This window comes from Aureobasidium namibiae (genome assembly GCF_000721765.1).
Source record: "Aureobasidium namibiae CBS 147.97 unplaced genomic scaffold scaffold_13, whole genome shotgun sequence".
Classification (NCBI taxonomy): domain Eukaryota; kingdom Fungi; phylum Ascomycota; class Dothideomycetes; order Dothideales; family Saccotheciaceae; genus Aureobasidium; species Aureobasidium namibiae.
In genome coordinates, this window is record NW_013581196.1 from 281,683 (window position 1) to 308,641 (window position 26,959).

At 50.8% G+C, this 26,959-nt stretch overlaps 12 protein-coding genes across 12 annotated transcripts; 7 read left to right on the forward strand and 5 right to left on the reverse strand.

Annotated features, from left to right (window-relative positions):
• Window positions 1-2,109: 2,109 nt before the first annotated feature.
• M436DRAFT_83600 (putative L-ornithine aminotransferase Car2) lies at window positions 2,110-3,835 on the forward strand (the record flags this gene model as incomplete). Its single annotated transcript, XM_013570213.1, has 4 exons — window positions 2,110-2,323; window positions 2,512-2,831; window positions 2,890-3,597; window positions 3,650-3,835. The coding sequence occupies 4 exons, from the start codon at window positions 2,110-2,112 to the stop codon at window positions 3,833-3,835; spliced, it is 1,428 nt and encodes a 475-aa protein (XP_013425667.1).
• Window positions 3,836-5,397: 1,562 nt separating this feature from the next.
• M436DRAFT_51433 (uncharacterized protein) lies at window positions 5,398-6,045 on the forward strand (the record flags this gene model as incomplete). The annotated part of the gene is made up of 1 exon (XM_013570061.1): window positions 5,398-6,045. The coding sequence occupies one exon, from the start codon at window positions 5,398-5,400 to the stop codon at window positions 6,043-6,045; it is 648 nt and encodes a 215-aa protein (XP_013425515.1).
• Window positions 6,046-6,482: 437 nt separating this feature from the next.
• M436DRAFT_51399 (uncharacterized protein) lies at window positions 6,483-7,308 on the reverse strand (the record flags this gene model as incomplete). The annotated part of the gene is made up of 3 exons (XM_013570056.1): window positions 6,483-6,854; window positions 6,908-7,162; window positions 7,219-7,308. The coding sequence occupies 3 exons, from the start codon at window positions 7,306-7,308 to the stop codon at window positions 6,483-6,485; spliced, it is 717 nt and encodes a 238-aa protein (XP_013425510.1).
• Window positions 7,309-8,609: 1,301 nt separating this feature from the next.
• On the forward strand, window positions 8,610-10,558 carry M436DRAFT_50888 (uncharacterized protein; the record flags this gene model as incomplete). Its single annotated transcript, XM_013569967.1, has 3 exons — window positions 8,610-9,366; window positions 9,419-10,410; window positions 10,472-10,558. 3 exons carry the CDS (start codon window positions 8,610-8,612, stop codon window positions 10,556-10,558), a joined length of 1,836 nt encoding a protein of 611 aa, XP_013425421.1.
• Window positions 10,559-10,822: 264 nt separating this feature from the next.
• M436DRAFT_50885 (ribosomal biogenesis regulatory protein) lies at window positions 10,823-11,425 on the reverse strand (the record flags this gene model as incomplete). Its single annotated transcript, XM_013569965.1, has 1 exon — window positions 10,823-11,425. One exon carries the CDS (start codon window positions 11,423-11,425, stop codon window positions 10,823-10,825), a length of 603 nt encoding a protein of 200 aa, XP_013425419.1.
• Window positions 11,426-11,703: 278 nt separating this feature from the next.
• M436DRAFT_50928 (uncharacterized protein) lies at window positions 11,704-12,762 on the forward strand (the record flags this gene model as incomplete). Its single annotated transcript, XM_013569974.1, has 1 exon — window positions 11,704-12,762. One exon carries the CDS (start codon window positions 11,704-11,706, stop codon window positions 12,760-12,762), a length of 1,059 nt encoding a protein of 352 aa, XP_013425428.1.
• A 456-nt stretch (window positions 12,763-13,218) lies between these two features.
• On the forward strand, window positions 13,219-14,561 carry M436DRAFT_50908 (branched-chain amino acid aminotransferase II; the record flags this gene model as incomplete). The annotated part of the gene is made up of 4 exons (XM_013569970.1): window positions 13,219-13,258; window positions 13,314-13,346; window positions 13,402-14,168; window positions 14,238-14,561. The coding sequence occupies 4 exons, from the start codon at window positions 13,219-13,221 to the stop codon at window positions 14,559-14,561; spliced, it is 1,164 nt and encodes a 387-aa protein (XP_013425424.1).
• Window positions 14,562-15,268: 707 nt separating this feature from the next.
• M436DRAFT_51531 (uncharacterized protein) lies at window positions 15,269-17,350 on the reverse strand (the record flags this gene model as incomplete). The annotated part of the gene is made up of 2 exons (XM_013570073.1): window positions 15,269-15,550; window positions 15,713-17,350. The coding sequence occupies 2 exons, from the start codon at window positions 17,348-17,350 to the stop codon at window positions 15,269-15,271; spliced, it is 1,920 nt and encodes a 639-aa protein (XP_013425527.1).
• A 536-nt stretch (window positions 17,351-17,886) lies between these two features.
• Window positions 17,887-19,601, forward strand: M436DRAFT_65464 (anthranilate synthase component 1; the record flags this gene model as incomplete). The annotated part of the gene is made up of 3 exons (XM_013570119.1): window positions 17,887-17,889; window positions 17,952-18,100; window positions 18,158-19,601. 3 exons carry the CDS (start codon window positions 17,887-17,889, stop codon window positions 19,599-19,601), a joined length of 1,596 nt encoding a protein of 531 aa, XP_013425573.1.
• A 187-nt stretch (window positions 19,602-19,788) lies between these two features.
• Window positions 19,789-20,688, reverse strand: M436DRAFT_65465 (uncharacterized protein; the record flags this gene model as incomplete). The annotated part of the gene is made up of 3 exons (XM_013570120.1): window positions 19,789-20,120; window positions 20,183-20,549; window positions 20,635-20,688. The coding sequence occupies 3 exons, from the start codon at window positions 20,686-20,688 to the stop codon at window positions 19,789-19,791; spliced, it is 753 nt and encodes a 250-aa protein (XP_013425574.1).
• A 669-nt stretch (window positions 20,689-21,357) lies between these two features.
• Window positions 21,358-24,833, reverse strand: M436DRAFT_51133 (uncharacterized protein; the record flags this gene model as incomplete). The annotated part of the gene is made up of 8 exons (XM_013570013.1): window positions 21,358-21,585; window positions 21,639-21,782; window positions 21,832-22,154; window positions 22,216-22,729; window positions 22,849-22,878; window positions 22,934-23,079; window positions 23,127-23,545; window positions 23,599-24,833. The coding sequence occupies 8 exons, from the start codon at window positions 24,831-24,833 to the stop codon at window positions 21,358-21,360; spliced, it is 3,039 nt and encodes a 1,012-aa protein (XP_013425467.1).
• A 1,670-nt stretch (window positions 24,834-26,503) lies between these two features.
• On the forward strand, window positions 26,504-26,784 carry M436DRAFT_51124 (uncharacterized protein; the record flags this gene model as incomplete). The annotated part of the gene is made up of 2 exons (XM_013570010.1): window positions 26,504-26,570; window positions 26,627-26,784. 2 exons carry the CDS (start codon window positions 26,504-26,506, stop codon window positions 26,782-26,784), a joined length of 225 nt encoding a protein of 74 aa, XP_013425464.1.
• Window positions 26,785-26,959: the final 175 nt, after the last annotated feature.

Sequence of the window (26,959 nt, forward strand, 5' to 3'; positions counted from 1 at the left end):
TTAGCTATCTCTTTTTGTTCCACTCTCCTGGCAGGGGGGGAGGAGGAACACAGGGAGGTTTCCTACATGTTTTGCGCACACAAAGCCAGCACGTAATTTACCATACTGATTCCTAGTGCTCCCAGGGCCATGGATCGAGTCCCCGCAAGCTCTGTTTGCTTGAAGATAGATGTGACTCATCTTTTTTCCATGTTTCGATGCTGAGATTTTTCTGTTGTGGATTTCGAAATTTCCTTGTTGGGACAAGCCTCGGCAGGCGGAAGTGTCTCCGTTCGGCTTCTCACTGATGCTCCTTGTTGTACTCTATTCATAGCAAGACATTGTTGTTCCCAGTAGAAAGGTCGTGAACGAGACGGGAGAAGACATCTTAAGTTGTATAGTTACGTCCGGCATGTTCTCCAATCTTCTTTCACGGGATTGTGTACATAACTGTACATTTCAGTTGTACGTACTAGCTTTGACACCTTCTATCACCTGTTACCTATGATATACTTCAAGAGGGGTTTTTGATATCTTTGTGTGTTATGGATAGTCTTGTTGATTTTGTCTTCACAAAGTACACACGTCCAAGGAAATGTCTAATCAAGTCGTCTCCATATATGGGTGCTAATGGTGATAGTCTTCGAAACTTATTCTCACCTTGTTCACAGGCATCAACCTATAGTGTGAAGAATGATTGCAACTCACAGGCACAAGCCATAGGGCCAAGGTGATTGAAGAATAAACATGAGCGTGTCACGATTGCCATTCTTGTAAGACGTTGTGCCAGACCAGGGTCATACCTTGACCCACCTTCAGAAGCCATTATCAACAATGAAGCCACTTGACAACTCAGTGATATCGGTTCGACCGTCCTGCTGGGGTTTCGAGAGCTGAGTTGATTTGGTTATGGTGCGGAATAGCCAAGGATGTGCTTTTGGCGCCGTCGCATACGGAAGAATCGTCTGGTGCGGGATGTCGAGCACCCATATCAATCACATCATCCAAGTCCAGACTCCAGCGATTCAATGGTGCACCCTCGAAGTAAGTAGTCTTTTGAGAATCAGAAGAAGTACAAAAATGTTCCGAGGTCTTAAACACCGTGACTGACCGTTCTCACGGTTCGAGTCAATGAAGAACAGGTTTTTGTAGAGACGAGGAGGCTGCGATGAAGCAGGAACGCAAGGAAGGAAGATTCTTTTCTCGGGTATGATCTCTTGCTGGGATCCATACCGTTCATCACCTTTGCTAAGATTGAACGATTCTGATGTGACAGACGGTTTCACACCATCGTATCCTGGAGTTGTTCTCCCAGATGTGTACTCGACATGACTCTCCAGGTGTCAGTCGGGGTCTCTAATGACGAGGTCTAGGACAACAGCTGACTTGCTAGCATGATACCGTGAAATCCTCGTCCCTGTCTTGCAGAGACAAAGGAAGAGGACAGTGTATCTGCTGCAAGTGATACGTCTTAGCCGCTATAAGAGGCCGAGTATAGCTTGGCTGGTCGCTGTTGTTTGGTCTAGCGGACGAAGAGTCTGGGTCGCAACCGCACAAGATGACCTCGTGAGCATCTTCCAAGTCTCCATTAGTCAAGGAAATGGCTGAGAAGGGAAAGTGCTGGCCGAGGCCCTACCTTCCCCACGAAAGACCATGACGATGATTTTCTGTTTGCTGACCTACTTTGGTCGTGGAATACACAAAAACTCCGCGAGCAAGAGGAACAGCCTTGCTGTAGTCGCAAGAAGACAAGAAGCCCTCGTCCGCAGTCGCACTGCTATCCAGATCCGCAATCGGCGTCTGGCGCGGTAAGAGCAGATAAACAAGAGTTATGACAAACCGATTAGCCCCCGGATTCCGGATGCTCGTCTGCTCCTGCGCTTAGCGGTCACATCCATCTTCAACTCCCCTAAGCACAGGTATAGCCGCAACCATTTTTCTTAGCTGGCGAACACGTTTCCCACTACAAATTCCTTCATTTCGCAGCCCTTTGTCTCTTCTCCTTTCCTCATCTTTTCTGAAACCCAACTTTCCTGGCATCCTTTGCTGTATCTGTTCGCATTGAACATTCCCAAGACCCTGTCTGCCCCGCGATAACCAACCCCACTATCAACAATTAATTTGCCTAACATGGCACCCATCGCCATTCACAGTTCGCCAAAGGACTCGCTGAACGCTGAGGCTGAGTCGTTCAAGCCTGTCGGCAACAAGCAGGTTGATCCTTATCACTCGGCAACTTCTGCTACTGCTATCGCTGCGGAGTCCGCATACGCTGCACACAACTACCACCCTCTGCCGGTGGTGTTCTCGAGAGCACAGGGCGTTGACGTGTGGGACCCAGAAGGTACGTAGTATTGAAAGAGAGGGAATCGCAATACCGCAAATTCGTCAATCTGGCCGGGCTTGAATCGAGTCCACAAGCGTTGCCTGCACTGAGCATGCTGCGGACTCGGTTTGCATCCGTCCAGATTGTTGAATTGCGGGAAACTCCATCTGCCGAGATGCGCAAGGCGAGAGGCTAACAGCGCACAGGAAACCACTACCTCGATTTCCTCTCCGCATACAGCGCCGTGAACCAAGGCCACTGCCACCCTGAACTCGTCAAGGCTCTCGTTGCCCAGGCCTCGAGACTGACGCTCAGCTCTCGCGCATTCTACAACGATGTCTTCCCTCGCTTTGCTGAGAAGGTCACCTCGATGCTGGGTTTCGAGATGGTCCTGCCCATGAACACTGGTGCTGAGGCTGTAGAGACTGCTGTCAAGATTGCACGCAAATGGGGATACAAGGTCAAGGGCATTCCTGAGAACAAGGCCTGGGTCTTCTCCGCACAGGAGAACTTCCACGGTAGAACAGTAAGCTCATTGCAGCAACACACGGTCGTCCTTGTCCGAAGACTAACGCATATCTCAGTTCGCTGCCATCACCATGTCCACCGACCCTGAGTCCAGAGACAACTACGGCCCTTACCTGCCCAACATTGGCTCCTCGAACCCTACCAACGACGAGCCTATCCGTTACAACAACGTGAGCGATCTCGAGAAGGTCCTTGAGGAGCACGGCAAGAACACTGCTGCTTTCTTGGTCGAGCCCATCCAGGGCGAAGCTGGTATTGTTGTGCCCGACGAGGACTACCTCAGAAAAGTACGCGAGCTGTGTGACAAGCACAACGTTCTCATGATCTGTGACGAGATCCAGACTGGCATTGCCCGTACTGGCAAGATGCTCTGCCACGAGTGGAGTGGCATCAAGCCCGACCTTGTCCTCCTCGGCAAGGCCATCAGTGGTGGCATGTACCCTGTCTCTGCTGTTCTCGGCAAGAAGGAGATCATGCTCACCGTCGAGCCTGGCACTCACGGTAGCACTTACGGTGGTAACCCTCTTGGTTCTGCCATTGCTATTAGAGCGCTTGAGATCATCGAGGAGGAGAACATGGTTCAGCAGGCTCAAGTCCTTGGAGAGATGTTCAGACAAGGTCTTCGCGACATTCAATCCAAGAACTCGATGATTTCATTGATTCGCGGCAAAGGTTTGCTCAACGCCATCGTCATTGACGAGAGCAAGACCAACGGCCATAGCGCATGGGATCTGTGCATGTTGATGAAGGAGAAGGGTCTCTTGGTAAGAAAAGCTTCGCCAACATTGATGAAACTCAAGGCTAACGTTATTGCAGGCCAAGCCCACTCACCAAAACATCATCCGTCTGGCGCCACCTCTCGTGATCTCGAAGGAGCAGATTGAGACTTCGCTCAAGATTATTGCAGAGGCAGTCGACGAACTGCCCAACCTGAAGGGCGACAAGGAGGAAAAGGTGCTTCCTCCAGGCGAGAAGAACGTGCATATTGGCGTTGACAACTGAACACGGCCGGGGTCAAGTCAGTGACAGAAGAATGCGTCGCACATCTTAACGTTTCGGCCATGATGCCATGACGCCAACCCCCAGGCATATTTTATCGATTTCTCTAGCGTTTTGAGTCAGGACTCTGCATGGATACCCCCGTTGGGAAGACTGCATTGCATGGGCGGTCGGGTTTGAGCAGTGCAGTGACAGCACTTGCGTAGATATCGCATGAGGAGCTCATTGAAGCCTCATGCTCTAGAATGCACTGAAAATTGTCACAAGCAAGCGGAAATAATCGAGGAACCAGAGTTCGAGAGACACGATAACGTAGAATCAAGCGAGGTGAGACAGCCGTCAACAAGCATACTTCTTGCGTGCCTGCTAGGTTTCCGGCGAATCACGACGACGAGTGGTATATCCGCAACGGCCCAGAGCGGCGAAGACCAGAGCAGAGGCTTAAAGCAGCCTATCAGCAGGCATGTGAACGTCGCTTGGATTGCGCAGGCGATTGCGATAAAGCAGAGAGAAAGCGAACGGCCACGCCTCCACAACGTGTTGAAGCACTTCTGGCCCAGAGTTGAGAAGCGCCCAGCGTCGTCTTCGCGCGCTAGTCTCCGCGTAACTTCGACTTTGGTCTTGGTCGTCTACCCCAGACTCGATTGGGCGGGCCGATTGAAGGGTAAATTGATTGCAGGCTTGCAGGCTTATCGAAATGTGCTGAAACCGAATCGTTCGATGTCAGGTTCAAGCGCGGCACACAGAGGAAGTTCAGAACTGTTGAGAGGGCCTTATCGAAATCGAAGTTGCGAAAACTATGCTGAGGTGTTCGTAAGTGATGCAATTGACAGTGAGCATAATCAGCTGTCTTGATTCAGCTGTGTTTCTGTCAGAATTCGAGAATGTCGGCGGCGTGGACTCCAGCCTGCGCGTTTTGCGGCGGAGGACGAGCCGTTAGGAAAGTGTGCGGATCCGATCAGGGGTAATTGGGGTCTGGGCTCAGCACTCGACCACGGCGCGGAGGGCAGACGGGTCGAAAAGCGACGAACTGCAGGCCATCGGCCAGAAGAGCTGAAGGCGGCTGTAAGACACGCAGGCTGGCTTGCAATGTGTTCAGCAGTCGAATTGATAAAACCAAATTGGAGCGCTAGAGACAAACCATGTTAGCTTGGGAAAAAGAACCTAGCGCGTGTGCGTCTGGGATGCAAGTGCGGGCAAAGCCTTGGTGGTATCTAAACGACCGTGCAGCCCTCAGTTCGTGCTCCCCCCGTTCCAACTTCCAACTCTCTTCTCGAGCGACATCCCATTGTGACGCCTTTACCGTAGCGGCTTTTCTTGTCCACCTCTTATACTCTGCCGGCCCCTCGTGCACCTCGCAATCTAGTTGCTTTTCCGGACCCATCGCCCGTCGACCTCCTTCCACCACAACGACGTAGCAGCCGCTACCCTACACCTTCCGGCTTCATCGTCCACCCCCTGCTTCTCTTCTTCCAACGACATCCCATCCATCACATCAAATCTTCCATCGCCTGTCGATATCAATATCCTTGACGACCATTGACTCAACACATCCATCCATCACAATGGGTTCTTCCAACTACAACCACCTCGAAGATGAGGTGACCTTCGGTGCGACCGTCGACACACCCACCAAGTCTCAGCAAAACCACCTCGCACCCAATGTTTTCGACACTCCCAAGTCGCTCAGCCCCGTCGTGACCGTCGACTCGCCATCAACACCCGAAGCAGAGCGCTTGACCCCATTCTACGCCTCCCCTTCTGCCGACATCTCTCGCCAAACACTACCTCCTACTGCCCTCGACAACGACCTCGAGGCTGCCCGCAAAGAGGGCTACTTCATCACATCAAACCCCGTCGCTTCAGATCTCAACCTTCCCTCCGGCATGGCTCCCGTATCAGCCGTCCCCACCGGTTCCAGATTGAGCTTTGATGGCCGCACCAAGGAGTGCACAATGTGGCCCACCAAGCAGACCCTTCGCAACCAAGACAAGGCCGAGAGAGCTAAGCGCAGAGCAGCCAGAGCCTGTGGTTGCAGCAGCATCCACGCCTGGTGGTGCAGCATCAGCAAGAAACAGAGACTGTGGTTCAAGATCCTCCTTGCTGCCTTCCTGGTTGCCATCGCCTGTGGTCTCGGCATCGGTATCAGCAAGGCCGTTGGTGCTGGTGTCTTTGCTGGCAAGGGTCAAACCAAGCCCATCGCCAACGCATAGGAGCCTCCTCATCCTTTCGTTTGCTTCCTGTCCGGCGTTTGCGCTCAGTTGGCTTTTGATGTTTTGGTGAAGCGTTTTCTTTCTTGTTCGTGCCGCTGAGCCGGATGGTCATTCTTCTTCATGTTCTTCCTTACTTTGTTGATTAGATGATATTGCACCTGTGGCAGTGATGCATTCATGTGGCGTTTGGTGGTTGGAGCCTCGAGGGGCTATGGCATCGGAGTATGGGTTCATTGTACAGAGAGGTTCTCTTTCGAGTATGCTTGGGAACGCTACCAGGGCGGGTGTTCTGCCTGGCATTAAGAATATGATTTTCTATCCGCGTCCTCGCGGGTCTCTTCACATGTTCTTCCCGTTGCTTGTTTGGTGAAATCGTATGCCATGGCGTCATACCTAGATGTCTATATGTCTTGTCCTCTAAAGTGATGTGTCTATACTCACATAGGCTTGTTCTTAATATCCTGAGCATGCACATTGACGCGGTTGTACATCCACTTCAGAGAGATGGTGCTGCAAGTCATGACGACTGCACTACCCGCAAAAAGGCCAATCCTGCCAGTCGTGCCCAAGGCATCGAAGATGGGATACGGGTAGAATTGATTGTGACGGTAACATTCCTCAACCCAGAACCAGTAGGAAACGGCAATGCCACTGCTGATGCCGAGAGCCGGTAGGACAGAGACCGTGTAAGGCGGAGAGAAGAAGAGTAGATCCAAGATAAGTGCTATCGAAGGTGCAGCGTGGAAAGAAAAGTCCGCGCCGAATGGAATCCTGGGAGCCCAGTCTGGGAGAACGAGAGATTCGTCAATCTGGTTTTGTTAGCGGGTTGTCGAAGGATACATACAAAGTGTTGTGGACATACGCCTTTGAGACCCCAGTATAAGATGCTGATCAGGACTTCTATGGGTGCACTAGTGACGGAAAGAATGTTCTTGACCTTGAACAAACGTGTAGACATGGTAATGTCTGCGAGAAGTCCAATCACAAAGGTCAAGGTGGCCAGACTCAGACCCAGGATGGTCAAGTGTTGGAAGTGTCGGCCATAGGATTCATTGACAGGGTTTGGGTTTGCCTCCAGCCACCAGAAAGAGTATGCGAAACTAGCCAGACCCAGAAGCTGTGGTTTGAGTCAATCATCCATCCTATTGGTACAGATACACATAACAGTCATACGTGTAAAGCAGCACTAATTCCCCTCGAAGGAGACTCCAACCTCTGCTGAGGGTGGCGCAACAGCAATTCGTTTGCAGTTCTTGTCGACATGGTTAAAGATGCATGTATATGCAAAAGATCAAGTTCTGGAGTCACATCACTGCAAAAGAAGAAGAAAGACAAAAGCTCTGCCAACATATGGGCATGTAGTGACGTTTATTAGTGAGCATATCCACCTGGAGCCACCTGGAGTTTGCTAAAATCCGGAGGCCGGATAGTGCAAAACCCGAAAAGATGGCAGAGAAGGTTCTGTCATGCGTTCGCTCGGAACAAAGACTAACCGGTGGATTTATGGATATGGAGCAAGGAAATGGGATTGTCCATGCAAGGATATCGTTCAGGTGGTTGGTGATGATCGCTGTGTGCGAATTTGGGTGTGCGCATGTAGTATTTCTCGATGCCAATTGGTCGGTATGCAGAGCTGAAGCTTGAAAGTCGTTATGCAACTTGCACTCACTTCTGCGCTGACTCTCTCTCGATGGAAAGACCAATATCCTGCAAGCGTATTTTGGGTATCCTACTCTTGTCGAACCTGGGTTGCATTGTGAAGTCATATACCAAGGAACTTGTGTTCACATATGGGAAACCTTAGCCGTCGTCTTATCTCGGGTTCGTCGGACCGTTGATAAGAAGGGCTGGCCGAGGTGTGTTTTCTCGTCGAGGGCCATCGCGTTGGTCATGTTCAGAATACTGTCCAATAACTCTTTCTGAAGACAATCTCAAACTTGTCATAACAAATACCACTTCTGGACGCACGATTAGAGATGAATATGGGTATCACTGGCCCTGAGATGCACACCAGAATCTATTGATGGAAGCACACCGAGCTCGCCCAACAGCCCAACATGCCTCCGAGCAAAGCACAAACTGCTGGCAACGAGCCGAAGAAACGATCTCGTACAGGATGTCACGGCTGCAAGAACAGAAAAGTAAAATGTGATGAAGCAAAACCACGGTGCTCTAATTGCATAAAGCAGAATGAAGAATGCGACTACTCTCTAAAGCTCCAGTGGGGAGGCAGAAGTAAGAAGGAACAAAACGCGTTTTCAGCCATGGCAAATGCGACCTCTGGATTTTGTACCGTCGATTTTGTTACACCTAGCATACCACCAGCTGCAGCTGCTTCGTCAATCGGTCGAGCGTCATCCATATCCGAAAACCAGGATGCTACACCAGGAATCACGTCGAGAAGAAGTGTCAGCGATGCTACTGTTCAGTCGACACCGCATGACTACAATGCTGTGCTTGACTCCCGACCTAGCTCGTATGCCAGTCGTTCTCCGGCCCCGTATGAATCATCTGCATCTTACTCCTCCTTGCCACAATTCGCCCTGCCAAACCCCTATCACTCCATGAATCTCCCAACGGGACAATACTATCGGAGCTCCAGCCTCACGCGACCTTCATCACCATATGAGTTCGGATGGTCTAATGACGACAGGATTAAAAGAGCCAGACTGGACTCTGGCGATGGCCCGCCTCGCAGCCTTCCACCGCTATTTGCTCGATCTGGACTTCCCGAACCCAATAACTCATCTTTCTCACCCTATGATCAAGCTTCTCCGGGAGCACCAACTTATCAGTCTACGCCTGCTTCTCTTACTCCTGGTTCATCTAGTGCGCATGCGTCCCCTAGTTTGAGGAGGCTCTCTGTGAATTATCTGCTCTCAGGCCCAAGTGGAGATCAGGCTAGCCCCATGTCAACTTCGGAGCAATTCAGTAGTCATCGGAGACTCGAAGATGGTTGCACGGTCTATGGCTATGATTATGGTTTACCTGATCTGGATATACCCAAGAACGACGACAACGGAGCTATCAACCCGCAAACACCTGCTGCATCCCTGAGCTCGCCTGCCAGTCTTTTCGACGAGGCATGGTCGCCCTCCCGACTTTTCGAGCTGGACGTTGAGAAGCCTGCTTTCGAACGAGGCGGCTACTATGCTCGTCCCGTACCGATACGGATACCGCTGGATCTTGAACCGCTGCCTGCACGACTCGCCGACAGTCCGATGAATCTGATATACTTCCATCATTTCTTGAACCATACAGCGCGGATATTGGTACCGCATGATTGCCCTGACAATCCTATGAAAAGCACTCTACCGCGCAGTATGTACATGATGATTGTCCGTTGAGGTGGTTTGCTAACCGTGAGTCGCAGTCGCCGTGCGAAATGCAAATCTACTAAACCTGCTTTTGGCCTACTCTGCCTCCCATCGAGCACGTCTGCTTGCTCACCCAGAACCAGCGAATCGTATCGCAACATGGCTCCACGATGTGTACCCAGACCTACGAAAATCGCTCTCTTCAAACGAGCCCGTGTCCAACGCAACCTTGACCACTGCAATCATGTTGGCTTCACGCGAGTGCATAAACCCAGACAGTCTTGATGTATCCATACCATGGCAGACCCACCTCGAAATCGCACGACAAATCATCATATCCCGCGGTGGACTCAAAGACAGAGGCAATGGCGGAGACCCCTTTGTCAATTTCCTCGCAAGGTGGTTTGCTTACTTGGATGTCATTGGCTCGTTGTCCGGTCATCGCAATCAAGCACCTCTGGATGACGAATATATGATTTTCGACTCTGACAATCATTCAGATGCGTATGGATTCACCATCGACTGCTTTTTCGGCTTTACAAATTGCTGTATTAGTCTTCTAGCCCGCGTAGCAAGATTAGCCCGTCAATGCGGTGCTCAACGAATTGATGACAATGGCAATATAGATGCAACCTGGCAACCCTCCGCCTTCATCCTCGAAGAAGCAAAAGTCCTCAAAGCGGAATTATCCCATAGTCGGCACCACATCCAACGCGGCTGCCGCCACAGCAGCACTTCCGGAGATGAAAAGAGCAGCGAACGCACCCGACTCGAACTTCACGAAATGGTATCCGTCAACGAATCCTATCATCTCGCTGGCTTGATACACTTGAACAGACGAGTATTTGCCAAACCCTCTGCAGATCCAGAGATACAGGAGTGTGTTAAACTTGTGCTGCAGGCGTTGAAGGGGGTCAGGAGAGGTAGCACTGCAGAGAGCAGTTTATTGTTCCCGATGTTTACGGCTGGGTGTGATGCGATTGAGGCGGAGGATAGGGAGATGATTGTTGAGAGGTTGAAGTTGGTGGAGGGACTGGGCATGACTTATGTGAGTAACAAGAACATGCGTGGACAAAATCTGGGATGGGGAGACTAACAATGGGCTACAGGTACGCAATGCACGACATCTCATGGAGAGATCGTGGGATACTGGCAAGTCGTGGGAGGTGCTTGTCACGGGCGAGTTCTTGGGATGAGCAGTCAGGGTAGTTTGTGGTAAAGACAACCTTTCTGTGCTATGTGAAGGGTTTAATAGATACTGCAAAACCCATAAACATTGGGTTCTGACATGAAAGCATTTATGAGGGATGAGAGAACAAGACTTTTTTGTGTGAACATGACATTGGTGAAAAGCCCTGGCGCGAACGACATTTTCGTACCACAATATCCGGAACCGTATAACGCCATCGCTGTGCAGAAGAGATGAAGAGGATGGAGCAAGCCGCAAGAGGGAAATGTCCTCATGACTTGTTTTGCTGGTTTCTGCGCTCATTGGCGCGCTCCCTCCTCTCGTTGCGCTTGACACGCTCAACTCTCTCCTCTCTTCTCTCCTTTCTAGCATCATGCTCAGCACCATCCTTTCTCGTCTTCTTCTCATCAACCTCGACCAACCAGTCATTCTCGCCATCCTTGTTCTTGCCCTTGTATCCGTACTTGGGCAACCACTCGCCAGAGGCTTGATCGTAGACCAACTTGCCGTCGCGCTTCTTGTCCTTGATGCCCTTCTTGGCGGCAAACTCTTGCCACTTGGTCTTTGGCTTTTCCTCGGGCACGCGCTTCTCGCGGGGCAGGTGGGTGGTGGGGGTGGGTAGGCCGAGGGTGACGCTGGTGCTGTCGTCGGATTTTGTGATGGGGCAGGTGGAGAGGAGTTGGTTGATGAGGGCTTGAGCGCAATCGCGGGCGGCGGTTTTGATGTCGGCTTCTTGGATCTGGCTCACGACGGGGAGAGGGTTGGTGTCGTTGCAGAGGAGGTTGCCCAGGTCGAAGGTGTAGGGAATGGGCTTGTTGACGGCGACGGGGAGGCGAGGCTTGGAGCCTGCGGTGACGTCTGAATCGATCTGCATTTCGTCGATGCTCATTTTGGTGTAGTGAAGGGGTATGTTGTGGTCGTAGTATGAAGTGTGATATGGATTCTTGGTGCAGCACAACTTTTGCAGCGAGACTTTCTTTGCTGATAATTATCCGCAGGACGCGGCGATTAGATCGAGGCTTATCTTATCAGCCAGATCTCCGACCCTGGGCAAAGTGAAGTGGGTGCTCGGACGAAAAGTGGGTCCCTTGACAAACAAACAAGAGCATGACTTGAAACACACACGCTCTTCTTGTCCATCACACGTCCAACATGTCTTTCTTATCGGACTTCTATACTCGTCTGTCTGGCACCTTCAGCCGACCGGACGAGCCCGAACTTGTCACTGTGGTCAACGTGGCCCAGTCAGACTCGGCCAACTCCAACGATGCATCAAGCCGCACTCTATCTCCCGAACATGACAAGGGAGACATCGACACTCCCGAGAAGGCTTCCGTCTCGACACGATCGCATATACCTCGCACGCCGTCCTTCGCTCCTCCGGCTACGCCCTTCGCTGGTCAAGCCTCGCCAGTAGTCAACCGGGCTGCAGCCGAACAACTCATGCGCGAGGCCGGTGCCTCTGCCCCAACACCAGCGCTCAAGCCTACACCTTTCTTTGGCATCTTTGCTCCGCCGCAGACTCCCGCGACCCGCGACCTGTCGCCCGTGAGAAACCAGGCCGCCGAGGAGCAGCTCAGGCGAGAGATGCTCGACGAAGTACCTGAAACACCCGCCCCTGTTCAAGTCAAGGTAGGAGTCACTCCCATGACACTCTACAAGACACCGGCAGCAGCGCATACCACACCAGCCGAGCCATCCACAGAACAGTCTCTTGCGACAGACGCATTCCAGACTCCTTCGATCGTGCCTTCGAGACTCCAACTTCAGAGCCAATCACCCATTCAAGAAGAGTCGGAAATTGTCTTTGGAAACATCGAGCACGAAGCCGAGTCTTCTTCGACTGCCGCAATCGAGCAAGAAGAGGTAGAGGCAGAAGACTCGGAGGTCTCAGCAGCATCATCCCCTCATGCAGCTGTTGACATGGGTCTGTCTGAGGCAGAAGACAACGATACATCGACCACATCGATAGAGTCTAGCGATTCGGAAGAGCGTCGCGCAATCGTCATTCCAACAAACAAAGGTCGCAAGAACCAACGTCGCTCTAACCCGCGTATCACATCCAAGAACTACGACGATAGAAGGACAAGAGTGCAAAAGCCATCAAGACCGGGCGTGGGCAGAAGCGTCAGCGGAAGGGAAGAGCTATTGAACAGAGCACGCAAGCGCTTCTACGATGGCAAGGCAGCAGGCAACAACAAGCTCTTTTGATTTTTGAGCAACAAGACATGAGAGAAAGGCATCTTTGGGGCATTTCTGGCGGCGGGGTTTCTTTTATTGGAGCGACGCATATTTCTCTGGCTTATGATACCCTTTTATGGCTGGGCTTTTTGGGTCGATATCATCTTTTTCTACCTTTTCTTTTGTTTGCATAGAGGAGTCGTGTCTCGTTGCATCATTGCAATATCAGCCTCCAATAGAGAGCGGCAGTTTTCGTATGTTTCGACCGAATGTTATATCTCATCATTGTTGATGAGACACCAAAGCTTTGTGAATCATATTCGGACCCTGGTGGCCGAAAACGCGCTTGTCACGCCCTCACGCCCTACGCGGAAGCTCGATTGATTGCTCTCCGGACATTTTTTGTTATTACTCACCTTTCCCAGCTTCTTCATTCCACTTCAATTGACTTGTTCCGTATAATTTCATCTCACAGCACCATCGATCATGGCCACCTCTTTCCCTCCCCCTCCCGTCAACACCATTGGTATGCCCCTCCTTCAACTCCGTCATACCCCGCCATAGCTAATTCATTGCTCTAGACTGGGACAACATTGGCTTCCAGGTCCGCGAAGGTATACCAATCCTTGCATCCTCTCTGTGCTTATACACATCTGACCTCTCTACCAGTCAACGGCCACATCGAATCTACCTACTCGAAAAAGACAGGCCAATGGACCGCCCCCGAGTTCGTCACCTCGCCCTACCTCCGCATCCACGGCATGGCCCCAGGCCTCAACTACGGCCAACAATGCTACGAAGGCCTCAAAGCCTTCCGCACCCCTGACGACTCTGCCATCACCATCTTCCGTCCCAGCATGAATGCACGCCGCATGCAACACTCTGCCTCCTTTGTCAGCATGCCCGAAGTCCCCCTCGAGCATTTCGAGGAGTGCGTCAAAGCTGCAGTGGCTTTGAATGCAGAATTCGTGCCCCCGGCTAGAACGGGAGCTGCCATGTACATTCGCCCTCTGCTGTTTGGCAGTTCTGCGCAGTTGGGCCTGTCACCACCCGACGAGTATACATTTGTAGTCTGGGTGTTGCCCGTGGGCGTCTATCACGGTGTTCACTCTGTTCCCGCACTCATCCTCGAGGACTTTGACCGTGCGGCACCCCACGGTACCGGTTCCGCCAAAATCGGCGGCAATTACGCCCCTGTCTTGCGTTTCAGCGACAGAGCTAGAAATGATGGATACGGCATCACTTTGCACCTGGACTCGAGGACGCGATCCGAGATTGACGAGTTCAGCACCAGTGCGTTTTTGGGAGTCAAGCGGGATGGAGAGAGCACGACCTTGGTGGTGCCGGACAGCAAGAGTGTGATTGAGAGCGTGACTGCAGACTCTGTGTGCGAGATTGCGAAAAGGTCGTTTGGATGGAAGGTCGAAAAGCGCGCTGTAAGTCTTGTGTCCCCAACTTGACCTTACTTCCTTTATATCACTTGCTAATCATGGCCGGAACCACAGATCAAATACGATGAACTGTCCACCTTTGACGAAGTCTTTGCCGCAGGAACAGCAGCAGCACTCGTCCCCATCAAGAGCATCACCATGAAATCCTGCAACGACACTTTTACCTATCTCGACTCTGATGAGCCTGGTCCCGCTTGCTTGAAGCTGCTCGACAACCTCAAGGGCATCCAGACTGGACGTTACGAGGACAAGTTTGGATGGAACATCAAGGTCGAGAAGAGCAGCAAGGATGCTTTTGAGCAAAGTGCTGGAACCGCAGAGGCAAGTGCTGGTGAGGCTGAGGCAAAGAGTGCTAGTGTCGATGCTGTCAATGCTTGAAAATAGAGGTGAACTCACGTGGGGGAAATCCCCTGCTGCTGTACGTTTTTAGTTTTTGTCCGCTTGCTTCTGACTCTATCTTCTCTTTTTGCCTGTCTAGTCATCCTTTGTGAAGGCTCAATTTGCCTTTTTGCAGTAATGAACATGACACTTCTTCTCTTGTCGGCCTGCAAGTCAAGTCAGTCAACATGCATCGCCTAGAATCCAAGGGCATGTGCCAGCTTTAACAAGAGACAGTGGTAACGAGCAAGAAAACATGCTCAGAGGTAAATCGAAAAACGTAATGAGTGCCAACAAGCATAGCATTTTTGAATTTCGAAAGATTAAATATATTGGAGGATGCTTAATGGTTGCCGAAGACGAAGAAGAACTAATATACAAGAAAGAAGGATATCTGGTCTAATGCCCAGAAGCAGATTCAGTGAGGCTCAGAGGTGCTGGGGTATCATGGAAGGCACAAACGAGAAAGGGCAAGAAGTGTTGTCTGTTCGAGAAAAGGCAAGCCAGGCCGAATGCAATTGCCGGCACGGCACAGGGAGGAAAAAGGCAAAGAAAACAGGCTTGACGTATTCAAGCAGAGGGTATGTGCAAAGATCAGTAGATCTTGTGATGGCAAAAAGCTTTCGCGAAAAAAAAAGAAGAAAATTTGGTACAAATGAAAAAGGGATGGATCCAAAAGGACGTCGAATGGGCAAGAGCGCAGCCAATTACTCGCGTTGCATACCAGCGAACGCGACGAGGCCGTCACAAAGCTCTTGCCAGGGAGTCTTGGTCTCGACTTCCTCATCTTCGGAAGAATAATCGATGTTTTCGCCGCATGCTGTGCACAAATGCTCCTTCTCGCAGCAAGGCGAGGTAGGCTGGGATTCATCGGAGATATCCTCTTCCTCTTCATCGTCCTCTTCTTCTGTTTCGTCTTCAGCTTTAGCGACCTCGACAGGCTCTGTCTGTTGAACCTTGATGTCGGAATTAGAGAAAGAGATGGAAGGCTCATTGTCGAGTTCGTCGTCAGCGTTGACGGCCTCGGTCGGCTCGGTGTGTTGAGACTTGATCTCGGAGTTGGCGAAAGAGGATGAAGACTCGTTGTCGAGTTCGATAGTCTCAACCGGCTCTGTTTGTTGAGACTTGATGTCGGAAGTGGAGAAATTGACAGAAGGTTCGCTGTCAGTCTGCGTCTCTTGTGTAACGAAGCTGAGTTCTTCGGCCTGAGTGGTCTGATCTTCGGGAGTCTCGTATTCTGTCTGTGTGAATTGTTCGGTGTAAACAGTCTTGATAACAGGTGAGGCAGGGATGTCGAAGTGTGAGTCAATCAAGGCACCTTCTTCGAGTTGGGCTTCAGGCTCATCAACGCGCTTAAGAGTGATGGAATGAACTCTGCCATGGAGGTGCTTGCGAGTCTCGAGCTGCCAGTTGCCTTGGTCCTCGGGCTTGACAGTCGTCTCGTTGTCCAAGCTGGGCAAGTCTTTGATATCTGCAGATGTGACGCGGTTCTTCTGTCTTCTCGAACGTAGGCGAGCATCAACACTGTCCCAATCAGCTTTCCACTGAGCAAAGTCCTCAGCAAGAAGAACGTGGTTGTTGTGATCGTAATTCTCCTTTTGAATCTCGAGAGCTTGCAGCTGCAACTTCAAGAACAACAGTTCTGAGTGATCGAAGCCCAAGTCCTGCTTGAGACTGTCGTTCTCGGACTTGACGGTCATCAATTGAGTAGTCAGTTCTTCAATCTGAACTGCTTGGGTGTCGCATACGTCCTTGCTCTGGTCGTAACGCTGGCGAAGAGATTCGTTCGCCTTGGCTAGACGCTCGACGACTTCTTGCAAGTCAGCGACAAGACCATCATCCGTGGTCTGGGTGGAGATATCGGCATAGTTGTTGATCCAAACGGAAGACTCAGCCATGTCTTTTGGAACTCTTCTTTCAGTCTGCATAGATGAGGTAGCATACGAAACACCAAGACCATGCTGAGGTTCAAGATCGGTTTGAGTGAAGGTATCGGCATACTCGCAAGCATCAGCCATCCAGACGGCAGACAAGCGAGACTTGTTCGAGTGCTCAGGAGACAGGATACGCTCGCGAGCTTCGTGACCTTGAGAGTGATCTTCAGCGTAGAAACGTCCCGGGAAGGAGTTGCGACGGTCTCTTTCTTCGGTCAGGGATCCTTCGTCACTGTAACCGCCATCGTTTACCATTGCTTCGAGGGTACACAGCTTCTCGTTGAATTCTGAAAGCGAGTCGTCCTGGAGACCGAGGCGTAAAATGTCGCCGCCCAGATTGTTCAGGCGTAGCAGGAGTTTCTGAGCAGGATCTGAAGGATGGTAGGGGGCATTGTGGTCGACGGATTTTGCGTCGTCGGTGAAGTAGTCGGAGAAGGGGGAGCCCTGGAAGCGCAGGTTGTTGAAGTTATTGCTGGCGAGGTGGGGAGAGCGCAGAGGGGTTGCAGGGGAGTTGCGCGGCTTGATGGTGTCATTAGGGTTGTAGGAATAGTCCTTGGGCGAGTCGCGTGTGAAATTGAGACGGGCGAGAGGTGAGGGGATGCCGGAAGCCTCGGTGTGAGAAGAGCGGGTTGAAAGTGACGACTGATTGCGAACGTGTTGGCCAGTGGTGCTGGAGCGAGGAGTTGGTTTTGGTCGGGCGTGTTCACTCTTGTGGTAACGCGTCGAGGGGCCAGGAACACGCCATGAGTTTGTGCGAGCAGGTGCTGAAGGAGTGCCTAGAGGAGTCGTGACAGAGTGCGAGCCCTGAGATGCGTGGCTCGACACGGACGACGAGAAGTTCGTCGACGCTGCCATGAGTTTGGAATATGGTGGATTTATCAAGGTTGTCGCGTTATCGAGAGGACGGTTGGAAGCTTTGCGATACTCCATGTTTTTGAGATGAGCCGGCTGCGGGTGGCTGGGAGTCTCGGACGCGCTCGGTAAGCAAACTCCTGCCACCTAGGCCGTTTCACAATGATGAAATCGTAAGTAAAATGTTGCCAAGTTGTTATATGACCTGTCAAGCTATCCAGTATGGTGATGCTGTAGTTGTGTCAAGTGTAGAGAATGCTAATAGTCTACAGGCGCAAACAAATCGCGAACAGCTTATGGAGCTTGCAAACGGCTCTGGCGCAAAACCCGATGGGCCTGTTTACCAGCGAGGGGCTAGAGCTGCGGCGGGAGCAAAAAGCTTGGCTCGGGTCATGGTTCGCTCTTGCCGCTCGCGCCTTGCATATCCGAATAATTATTGACCATTGACTCAACTTTGGCCTCGACCCTTCCTTCCTCCGCTGCGTTCCCGTAGCTCCTGCTCTAACACCCTTTACCCTCAGCTCGAGCATATCTTCAAAATGGTAGCCATGACTTGCCATCTACCTCAATTGCAAACCCGACACTTACTGATTCATCTCGACAGGCAGGTGTACAGCCAACTCTCCCCGAAGTGCGCCAACTGCTTCAAGAAGCCATCAAGCTACCCAACCCTCCGAACCTCGTGCCGCTATGCGCCTCCATCTCATCCGAGTTCCTGACTCCTTCATCCATCTACCTCAAGGTCTCGGCAAAGTCAGTACAAGCCTCTGCGCCGCGATCATGACACTAGCTCATTGAGTCACTTCACAGTGCAAAGTCGAAACACTCGTTCCTCTTTGAGAGCGCTGCTACAACAGAGACAATCGGTCGCTATAGTTTTGTCGGTGCCGATCCGCGACACGAGCTCAAGACTGGACAAGGCCACGGCCCCGAAACAGACCCCCTGCCCATCCTCGACCAGGAACTTTCAAAATGCCGCGTCGCAGACATCCCCACCCTCAAGCTGCCTCCCATGACTGGTGGTGCTGTCGGCTATGTCGGCTACGACTGTGTCAAGTACTTCGAGCCCAAGACTCGCCGTCCCATGAAGGACATCCTCAAAGTTCCTGAATCGCTGTTCATGCTATACGACACAATCGTTGTTCTCGATCACTTCTTCCAAAAGGTCATGGTCGTCACATACGTCAAGGTTCCCGAGAGTCTCGACAATCTGGATGCTGCCTACGATGAAGCAAAGCAAACTGTCAACCGCATGCTGCAAGTGCTCAAGAAGACCGAAGCTGTCCTGCCGACACAGGAGCCCGTCCAACTGGGCAACGAATACACTTCAAACATCGGACAAGAAGGTTACGAAAAGCACGTCCACACCCTGAAGGAGCACATCAGCTCTGGAGACATCATTCAAGCGGTTCCCTCGCAGCGCATGGCCCGCCCCACCTCGCTGCATCCCTTCAACATTTATCGTCACCTCCGTACTGTCAACCCTTCGCCGTACCTATTCTTCCTCGACTGCGAAGATTTCCACATCGTCGGCGCCTCGCCAGAGCTGCTGGTCAAGGCTGAGAACGGTCGCATCTACACTCACCCAATCGCTGGAACCGTTAAGCGCGGTGCCACAGCCGAACAAGATGAGCAGCTTGCCCAAACATTGCGTGACTCCCTCAAGGATCGTGCTGAGCACGTCATGTTGGTCGATCTGGCTCGCAACGACGTGAACCGCGTTTGCGATCCATTGAGTACCCGCGTCGACAAGCTCATGGTTGTGCAAAAGTTCTCTCACGTGCAACATCTGGTGTCAGAAGTCAGTGGTGTCCTTCGTCCCGACAAGACGAGGTTCGATGCTTTCCGCAGTATCTTCCCTGCCGGTACTGTATCTGGCGCACCCAAGGTGAAGGCCATGGAACTGATCGCAGAGTGCGAGGGTGAGAAGCGTGGTGTCTATGCTGGTGCGGTCGGCTACTTTGGCTACAGCAGTGTAAATCTTGCCACCGGCGAGGAGACTGAGGGCGCTATGGATACCTGCATCGCTTTGCGCACTATGCTGATCAAGGACGGCGTGGCGTATCTGCAAGCCGGTGGTGGTATCGTCTTCGACTCCGACCCGTACGACGAGTACATTGAGACTATCAACAAGCTCAAGGCCAACACGACGTGTATCGAGCAGGCTGAAAAGAAGCACTACGATGAACAGCAAGAAGATGTGGAGACATCCAAGTCAGACGAGAAGCCTCACATCGATATGGCCGCAGGATAGACTTTGGACCCCGGCTCACCTGAAAAGTAACAAACTCAAAATCTAGATGAAAGTAATGATACCCTTTCCTTCACTAATGCATCGATCATCCGCGCAAACTTTGTCTCTGACTGCCAGAGGAAGCTCCCAAGATGCATGAGCAAAAGATAGTAAGACCAGGCAAGCAGAACCTCGACGCCTTGAGACCTCAATACCTCATCACTCCCTCCTCATCAAACTGCTCTTTCATCTCAGTAAGCACAGCAGCAGGCCCGATATTCCAGATGCCGCAGCTGTTCTTCATCGCATTCTCCACAACCATTCTGATTTCAAACCATCTTGGTCTTCCTCCTCGTTGCTCTGTGTTTATCCACTCATCGATTGCTTGCCGTACTTCGTCAAGACCACCTTCGACTTCTCGGGTTCCCGACGATACGTCTCTATCGTTTACCACATTTTCGAACAGGAACAAGGTATCCTGATCGTGTACTCCTGCAGCATTGTTGATGTATGCCAAGAGCAACTCATCACTCTTCGAACCTATAGATGTTGTCTCAGCAAACAAAAACGACATCACTGCTGATCAGGTGTGGAGAGCAAACCTTTGTTCCAAGCCACCCTCACCTCTGCCTCTTGCACTGCATCCACTGTTTCTTGGACAACAAACAGAATCGTGTTATCCTCTGCTGTTCTTGCATCAATGACTCCAAAAGCGTCATCGGCAAGCCAATCCATGCAGATACTACTATCATGTCCCAATCCATTTTCTCCACATCTACTCGTGACAAAATCTTGTAGCACCTGTACAGAAGCACCCAAGAATCCACTTTGGAAAGTCTTTACAATTGGACAAATGCTGGGTTTGGTCATCATTTCCTGGTCAGGATACTGCACAACCACCCATCGATTCTCAAAATCCGTATCTTCTTCCTTCTCAGCAGCGGCGCTGCGGAGGACAGAGTTGATGACCTGTCGATGATGCAAATTAGTGCAAAAGGCGCAAGAAAAAGAAAGAAAAAAAAATCAGGCTTCCGTCGAAGAAATTTATACATACATCCAGCGACACATCTGCAGTCACGAGTAGCGGTAACCATCTAGCCTCACCCATGTTGTGGTTTGTCGTTCAAAGAGCCTCGATTGTGTTTGAGTGGAAAGAGTGATGTGTTGATATATAGACACCAAGAACGTTTAGATGGCCAAGATCGCGAGTATTACAGTAAGCTTGGAAGCCCTTATGGACATGGGAGGATTGGGAAAGCGATCAGGCCGCCGATGTTATCTATAAAAGGATGAAACACCACAATCAGCCATACTATTTTTCACTGACTCAAAGCACGTCAAGTTCGAGTCATGTTGATGCCTGAAATAATTGACAACGATAGATCATGAAGGGCGGCAAGACAGAAATTGTGATTGGTGTTCTGTACAAGTATCGTTCTGTTGGTGCTTCCTTCTCAAGTATACCGACAACGTCTTTAACGGAGCTGGTCTTGCCTTGACGAAAGCTCAAGTCCACATGATTCATCGGTCGCTCTTTATTCAGCAGGACGACGGTCGCATACAGCGTTTGACGTCCCTCCAAGCCTGTGTTCAGAGCGTCGATGCATCTATAATGCATGCCCGATGCTCATGATGAGCAGCCGAATTCATTGAGCTCCAGCCGTCAAGGAATCTTGACATCCCAAGTCTCTCATCTCTACGAGAAGATCCCGAGGGTTGCATCATCGCTCGCGATGATAGTTGATGCTCCAAGTAGTGGTCTAAACAGAGCAGTGCTTCACTTGGCCGGATACTCAGACAACAACGACTGCATCCTCGGCACCAGATCAGGGATCCTGAACGGTTTCGTCACCACTGTGTCCATACCAGCTGCCATGGCGATATTGATCTGTTCGCTTCTTGCGTTGGCAGTAATGGCAATAACGGGAACATGACTGAGAATATGACCAGTAGCTTCGTGTTCTCTGATTTTCCGTACGCAGGTCAGACCGTCCATCACTGGCATCTGTACAATTGTCAGTAAAGGTACACTTAAATGACAGGTAGAAGAAGACTTACCTCTAGATCCATGAGGATGATGGAAAGTGGTATGTTGTCCGAGTTTGCGGTAAAGATTGTTGTCTGCAGGAAATCGAGACAATCTTGGCCGTGATCTGCTGTGTGGACGATGCATCCAAGCTTACGAAGCTGTTGAGACATGACCTACAGAGACATTAGCATTGACAGATCAATTGCAGCAACAACTACTTACACGCTGATTAATTTTATTGTCCTCCACTATCAAGATGTGGATGTTCTGGGGAGGGATGAGGGTATCGTTAGACGACAGAGTATGCACTGTGCCCTGGCTGACGCTAGCTTTCCTTGTCTCGGACGCTGTATGTGGGAGTATAACCGGCCTTGTCGCAGTAGGGTCGGAAGAGCTTGTCTGTCGGCTCTTTGGCTGGTCGACACAGCGTCTGGCTTTGATGTAGAACATGAATATGCTTCCAACACCTGCTTCGCTGTGGACGCCGATCTGCCCTCCTTGTAATTCGGTCAACTCGCGAGAGATGAAAAGTCCAAGCCCAGAGCCTGGCGATGTTTTGTTAGCCTTGAAATATGCTTCATCCGGCTGAAGGGTTTTTTTACTGACCTCCGTACTGTTTGTAAGTCTTAGGATTGGCTTGGCTGAATCTCTGCCAAAGCAGCTTTAGCTCGTCTTCTGTCAACCCCTTTCCAGTGTCCTGCACCGCGAACTGTATATAGACTTCTCCCCCTGGCCCCCACTCTGGCGAGGTAGAAAGACTTGATTGTCGTGGGCGGGGCTCGATGAATGTGACGTTGCGTTGGCCTCCTACGGGCGGCTTCTCGAATGCTGACAAGTATACAGAAAGTTTCCGTGTGGGGCAGTCTCGAGTGAACTTGATTCCATTGGTCAAGAGGTTGATGATGACTTGCAGTACTCTGCTAGGATCAAGCATCACATAGTTCAAGTTGGCGTCCAAGTAGCTCTGTTCAATGACCAGCTTGGCTTCGATGTCTGCCCTCGCAAGTTCGGCGTCGTACATTTTGAGGGACTTCTCGATCAGTGTGGGCGGGTGTACCTTGTCCGGAGTGATGACAAGCAACGATGAGTCCAGCTTGGATAACGTCAGAATATCATCGACCTAGACACAGCACAGGATTAGCATCATCCTCGCGTAGCTGCTTCGAGAAGCGCTATGTGTCTAGACTAGGATAGTCCTTGAACGCGTTGAGCGCCTGCTAGTGTTTTGGGTTGACTTACGATACACTTTTGGTGTTGGGCGCAGAGAGTCTGGATTCTGGTCAGCTGAGCCGCTCGCAGTGTCTTCAGATTTGGCTCAACTCACAATGGTCTGAGCGGCATCAACCATCATGTTGATAGTGTCAGCCGGTAAGGATACGGGGCTCTGCGATGTAGTGGTTTCGAGCGAACCAAGGATACCGTCTGCGAGCTGGAGAATAGCGGAAAGCGGGTTGCGCATCTCATGCGAGACTGTATCTTGTCAGCACGAGTGATATGAACAAATCTGGTTGACCTACCCATATCGATGAAATTCTCTGATGCTCTTCGAGTTTCCAAGGCATCCTCCAGACGTTGCGCCATGAGTGTCTCCAAGCGCTTGCGAGGAGAAATGTCCACAAGCCAGCCTTGAACCGTGATGATACGGCCGCTCTCATCTATCTCGGGGAAGGAGATTGTTTCAAGCGTTCGGATACCAGGCGCCTCGCCAGGTTGCTTGGATGGCACCTTGACTCGATATTCAAAGGTTTGAGGTGTCTTCGAGTCTCTCATTCTGGACCAGATGTGGGTAGTCAGTTCAATATCTTCTTCGTAGATAGTATCTCTCCATGCCAATCCAAGGGATGCGGCTTGTTCGAACGTATCTCGATCAAGACCAATCAATCGAAGGTATGCATCGTTGACATATTTCGGGTTGCCGTCACGATCAAACATGTACCTAGAACTCAGGTCAGTCAACTGTAACAACGCAGCACAGCATGAAGAACGCACATGCCAAATGGCGCACTCTGTGCCATACGTGTAAAGGTCTCCTCGTTCTTCTCAGCCTTCAAAGCAATAATTTGAAGCTGCTGTGAGAGTGCAAAATTGATTTGTTCGAACTTTTCTTGATCGCGCCTCTGTTCCTCAGGAAGAGAAATCAAAGCGGCAGCTTTGGATATTAGATCGTTCAAATGGCTGACGAAAAGTCGAGACTCGTCGGTGAATAGTCTTCGAGGGTTCATGCCGAGCACGATGAAGGCAATCTGCTGTCCAGACACACTTGCAATAGGCAAGATACAAGCAGTGGTCACAAATCCACGATCCGGTATGAGCAGAGCCAGCTCTGGGGGGAGGTTGTCCTGCTGTAATACAACAACTTGTTGGGTCCTGCGAGCTTCCGCGAAGACAGGTCCTAAGGAGGGTCTGTGGAATCGCTCGCCAGTGTGAACGACGGTCTCAAAGGTTTGAGATGCGACTCCTGACATTATCTGTAGTTCTAGTTGGAAGGTATCCACTCGATCGATAGCGTGTGCATGACCTGGTTCATTGGACTGATTGACTGCTGTGTAGATTAGTGAGTAGGCGGCATCGTGAAGGTTGTCTCGCATGGCTGTCGATACTGATCTCCAGAGGTCGGGAAAGTTGTCGACTGTAGGTATAAACGCTTGGACCTTGTCGATGAGATTGCGCCTCTGGTTCTGGAAAACATTTGATGTGCATTCCTGGTATGTGTTCAAGACAGCAACCATCTGACCATCAGGACCGCTACAGGGTTGTAATACAACATCCCAATATGTTTCCTCGATGAAACCGTCGCGCTCCAGGACTGCTTCCATTGCTTTGGCCTCGGCGACCTGACTTCGGTCAACTGCTGTCCTGACCATTTTCATGTGCTTCTCGTGTATCTCAGCGCCCCAAACATCGATGAAGCGATTTCCTAGAGCAAAAGTAGGGTGTTTTGATCCTAGCAAAGACGCAGCTGCCTCGTTGTAAAGTATGGCCTGTTCCGATCCGTAGTAAACCATCCTGGGGGCTGGTGAGGACATGATCTGCACTGCCAATCGTCGCAAATCATCCGACCATTGCGACATCGGTCCAATGGCAGTCTTCTCGAACGCATAGGTCTTGATGAAGTTTATCCATGACGATTGCTGTACTTTTCGAGGGTACCGAGTCCAATCTATGGTTTTCTCCTGTGCATCAGACCAAGGAGTATGTTGATGTTCATGCTCCGAGTTTGTCATGTCTGTATCTCCCTGGCTGGGTGTGTGCTCGATGCGTGCCTCGGCGACGCTCTCTAGCCTTCTGTCATCTTCCCACTGGGTGCAGTATACAACTCTCCAGGCATTGCGGAAACGTTTGCTCGACCAAGCTCTTCCTCCAAAGGGTTTCACGGATCGATTTGTGGAAATGGCTACATTAGTCGACAGTGATCGAAGCCAATCATCGTACGAGTCTTTGGTGACGGTTCGCTCGAGGAAAGAGGTGAAACTGGCATTTTGGAATACGACACGAGGGATGTGAGGGACAGCGACGTTCGAAGAGAGCACTTCAATCAGGAAGGTAGGTCGATCATCGTCGCTCAGGAATTCGAGCAAGGAGTTGATGTCGGTCAGGCTTGAGAAGAGCGATCCGGAGCAAGATTGCGAAGATGTCGAATTCGGTGACATAAGGCCGCGATGAGGGCTCAGCGATCGGAAAGACGAAGCCTGTGATCTTGATGGGTCTACCATTCTGATGGCAGAGCGGCGCACTTCTCCATGTCAATGCTAATGTTGACGCCCCTTGTGAGATTGGAGAGCCATTCACGTTCTTCTCTGACCGCGGCCGTACCTATTTGTCAATGACGTACATTTGGTCTCGACGACCGTTTTGTCCAGACCTGTTCGAGTCAAGAAGTAGACGATCGTTGGATAGATACTTCTTAGACAGCGTCGGCGTCACTCGACAATTCTAATAAGAACGAGGAAGTTACTATGATCACCCGCAACTTGCATCGCAAAGCTGGTCAACCCCCGAGCCAAGTACTTCGGAGGTGTTTATTGCGCTTGGATCTTGTCGGAGGAATATCGACAGATCTTTGTTCTGAATATGCGATCGCATGGTGTTGCGTAAGAAAGCACACCCGTTGCATATGGATCCCGGGAGATCACTGACTCGATCCAGTTGAGGCTCAAATCTAGAAGCCTCAACAAACGACACCTTCGGTATGGAGCCAACAGCGCGCAATGAATATAGCAGTGAATGTTATCATTAATCGGTCAGATCCGCAGACAACGTCTCATGCAGGTACAACAGAAAGTTAGCAGGCGGTCAACGTGTAAACGTGAATTAGATCAGCATGGTGTCAAGGGAATCTGATCCGGACAGCGCGAATCAAACATACGGTGATACTGTACCAATGCAGGACTTCGTAGCCGTAACATCTCACCTTTTGGTTTGCAAACGATTTATCTATCTAGTTAGAAGTCCAATTCTTCTGCCGGAGTATCAGGCTCGAGGCAGAAGACAAGAAGTATTGAGATGAATTCTCAACATGCATCTCGCGACTACCTAACATACCAAAGCTCGACGAAAGCTGGACCACCAGCCATCACATTCATCGAATAAACCCACCACATAACCATCGATCTATCCATCTCAACAATCCCAAGTTTCCAACCACCAAGACCCAAAGGTGGAGTCTCCATCTCACTGTTGTGTTGCAAAAATAATCACGATTGTTTTCTCAGATCGGAGTATGCGTCATGGAAGTTTGAGTATGACATCAATATATACTTTTCGAGCTCCTCCTCAAAGAAAAAGGTACATATATGTACCTATCACTGTGACTTCTCTCCATCTGCTCCCTCACAAACATCTCAATCTCCTCTACAACCTCCAAAACAACCACACAACCCACACACAAATCACAATGCCTCACTCCAAGACTCCCGGTGGCTCTGGTATCTCCGACAAGGAAGCCAAGAGACAAGCTGAGAGTACGTTTACTCTACCCCTCTTTGCACCATCTCACAGAATACTGATTCTAAACCAGTCCACGGCGAGAAGAAGGCCCCTGGTGAGGCACCCGTTGCCTCCGACTCTGGCGTCACCAACGTTGGCATCGACAACGGCAGCAACCAGCCCGGAGAGAAGGGTATTGGTGGTGTTCCCGTCTCGACTGAGACCACCACCAACGCCAACATGAAGTAAACTGCTTCTCACAGCTTTGCATGAGACGGAAGGAAGGAATATATGATGCACATGTATGATGAGGGGCTGGTCCCTTTGGGAATAAGAGACCTTGTGTTTATGAGGCTACGACAAAAACATTTATTGTATCATAGCCATCTGCTATGAATAATAAAAGCATTGAGATCTAAACCAT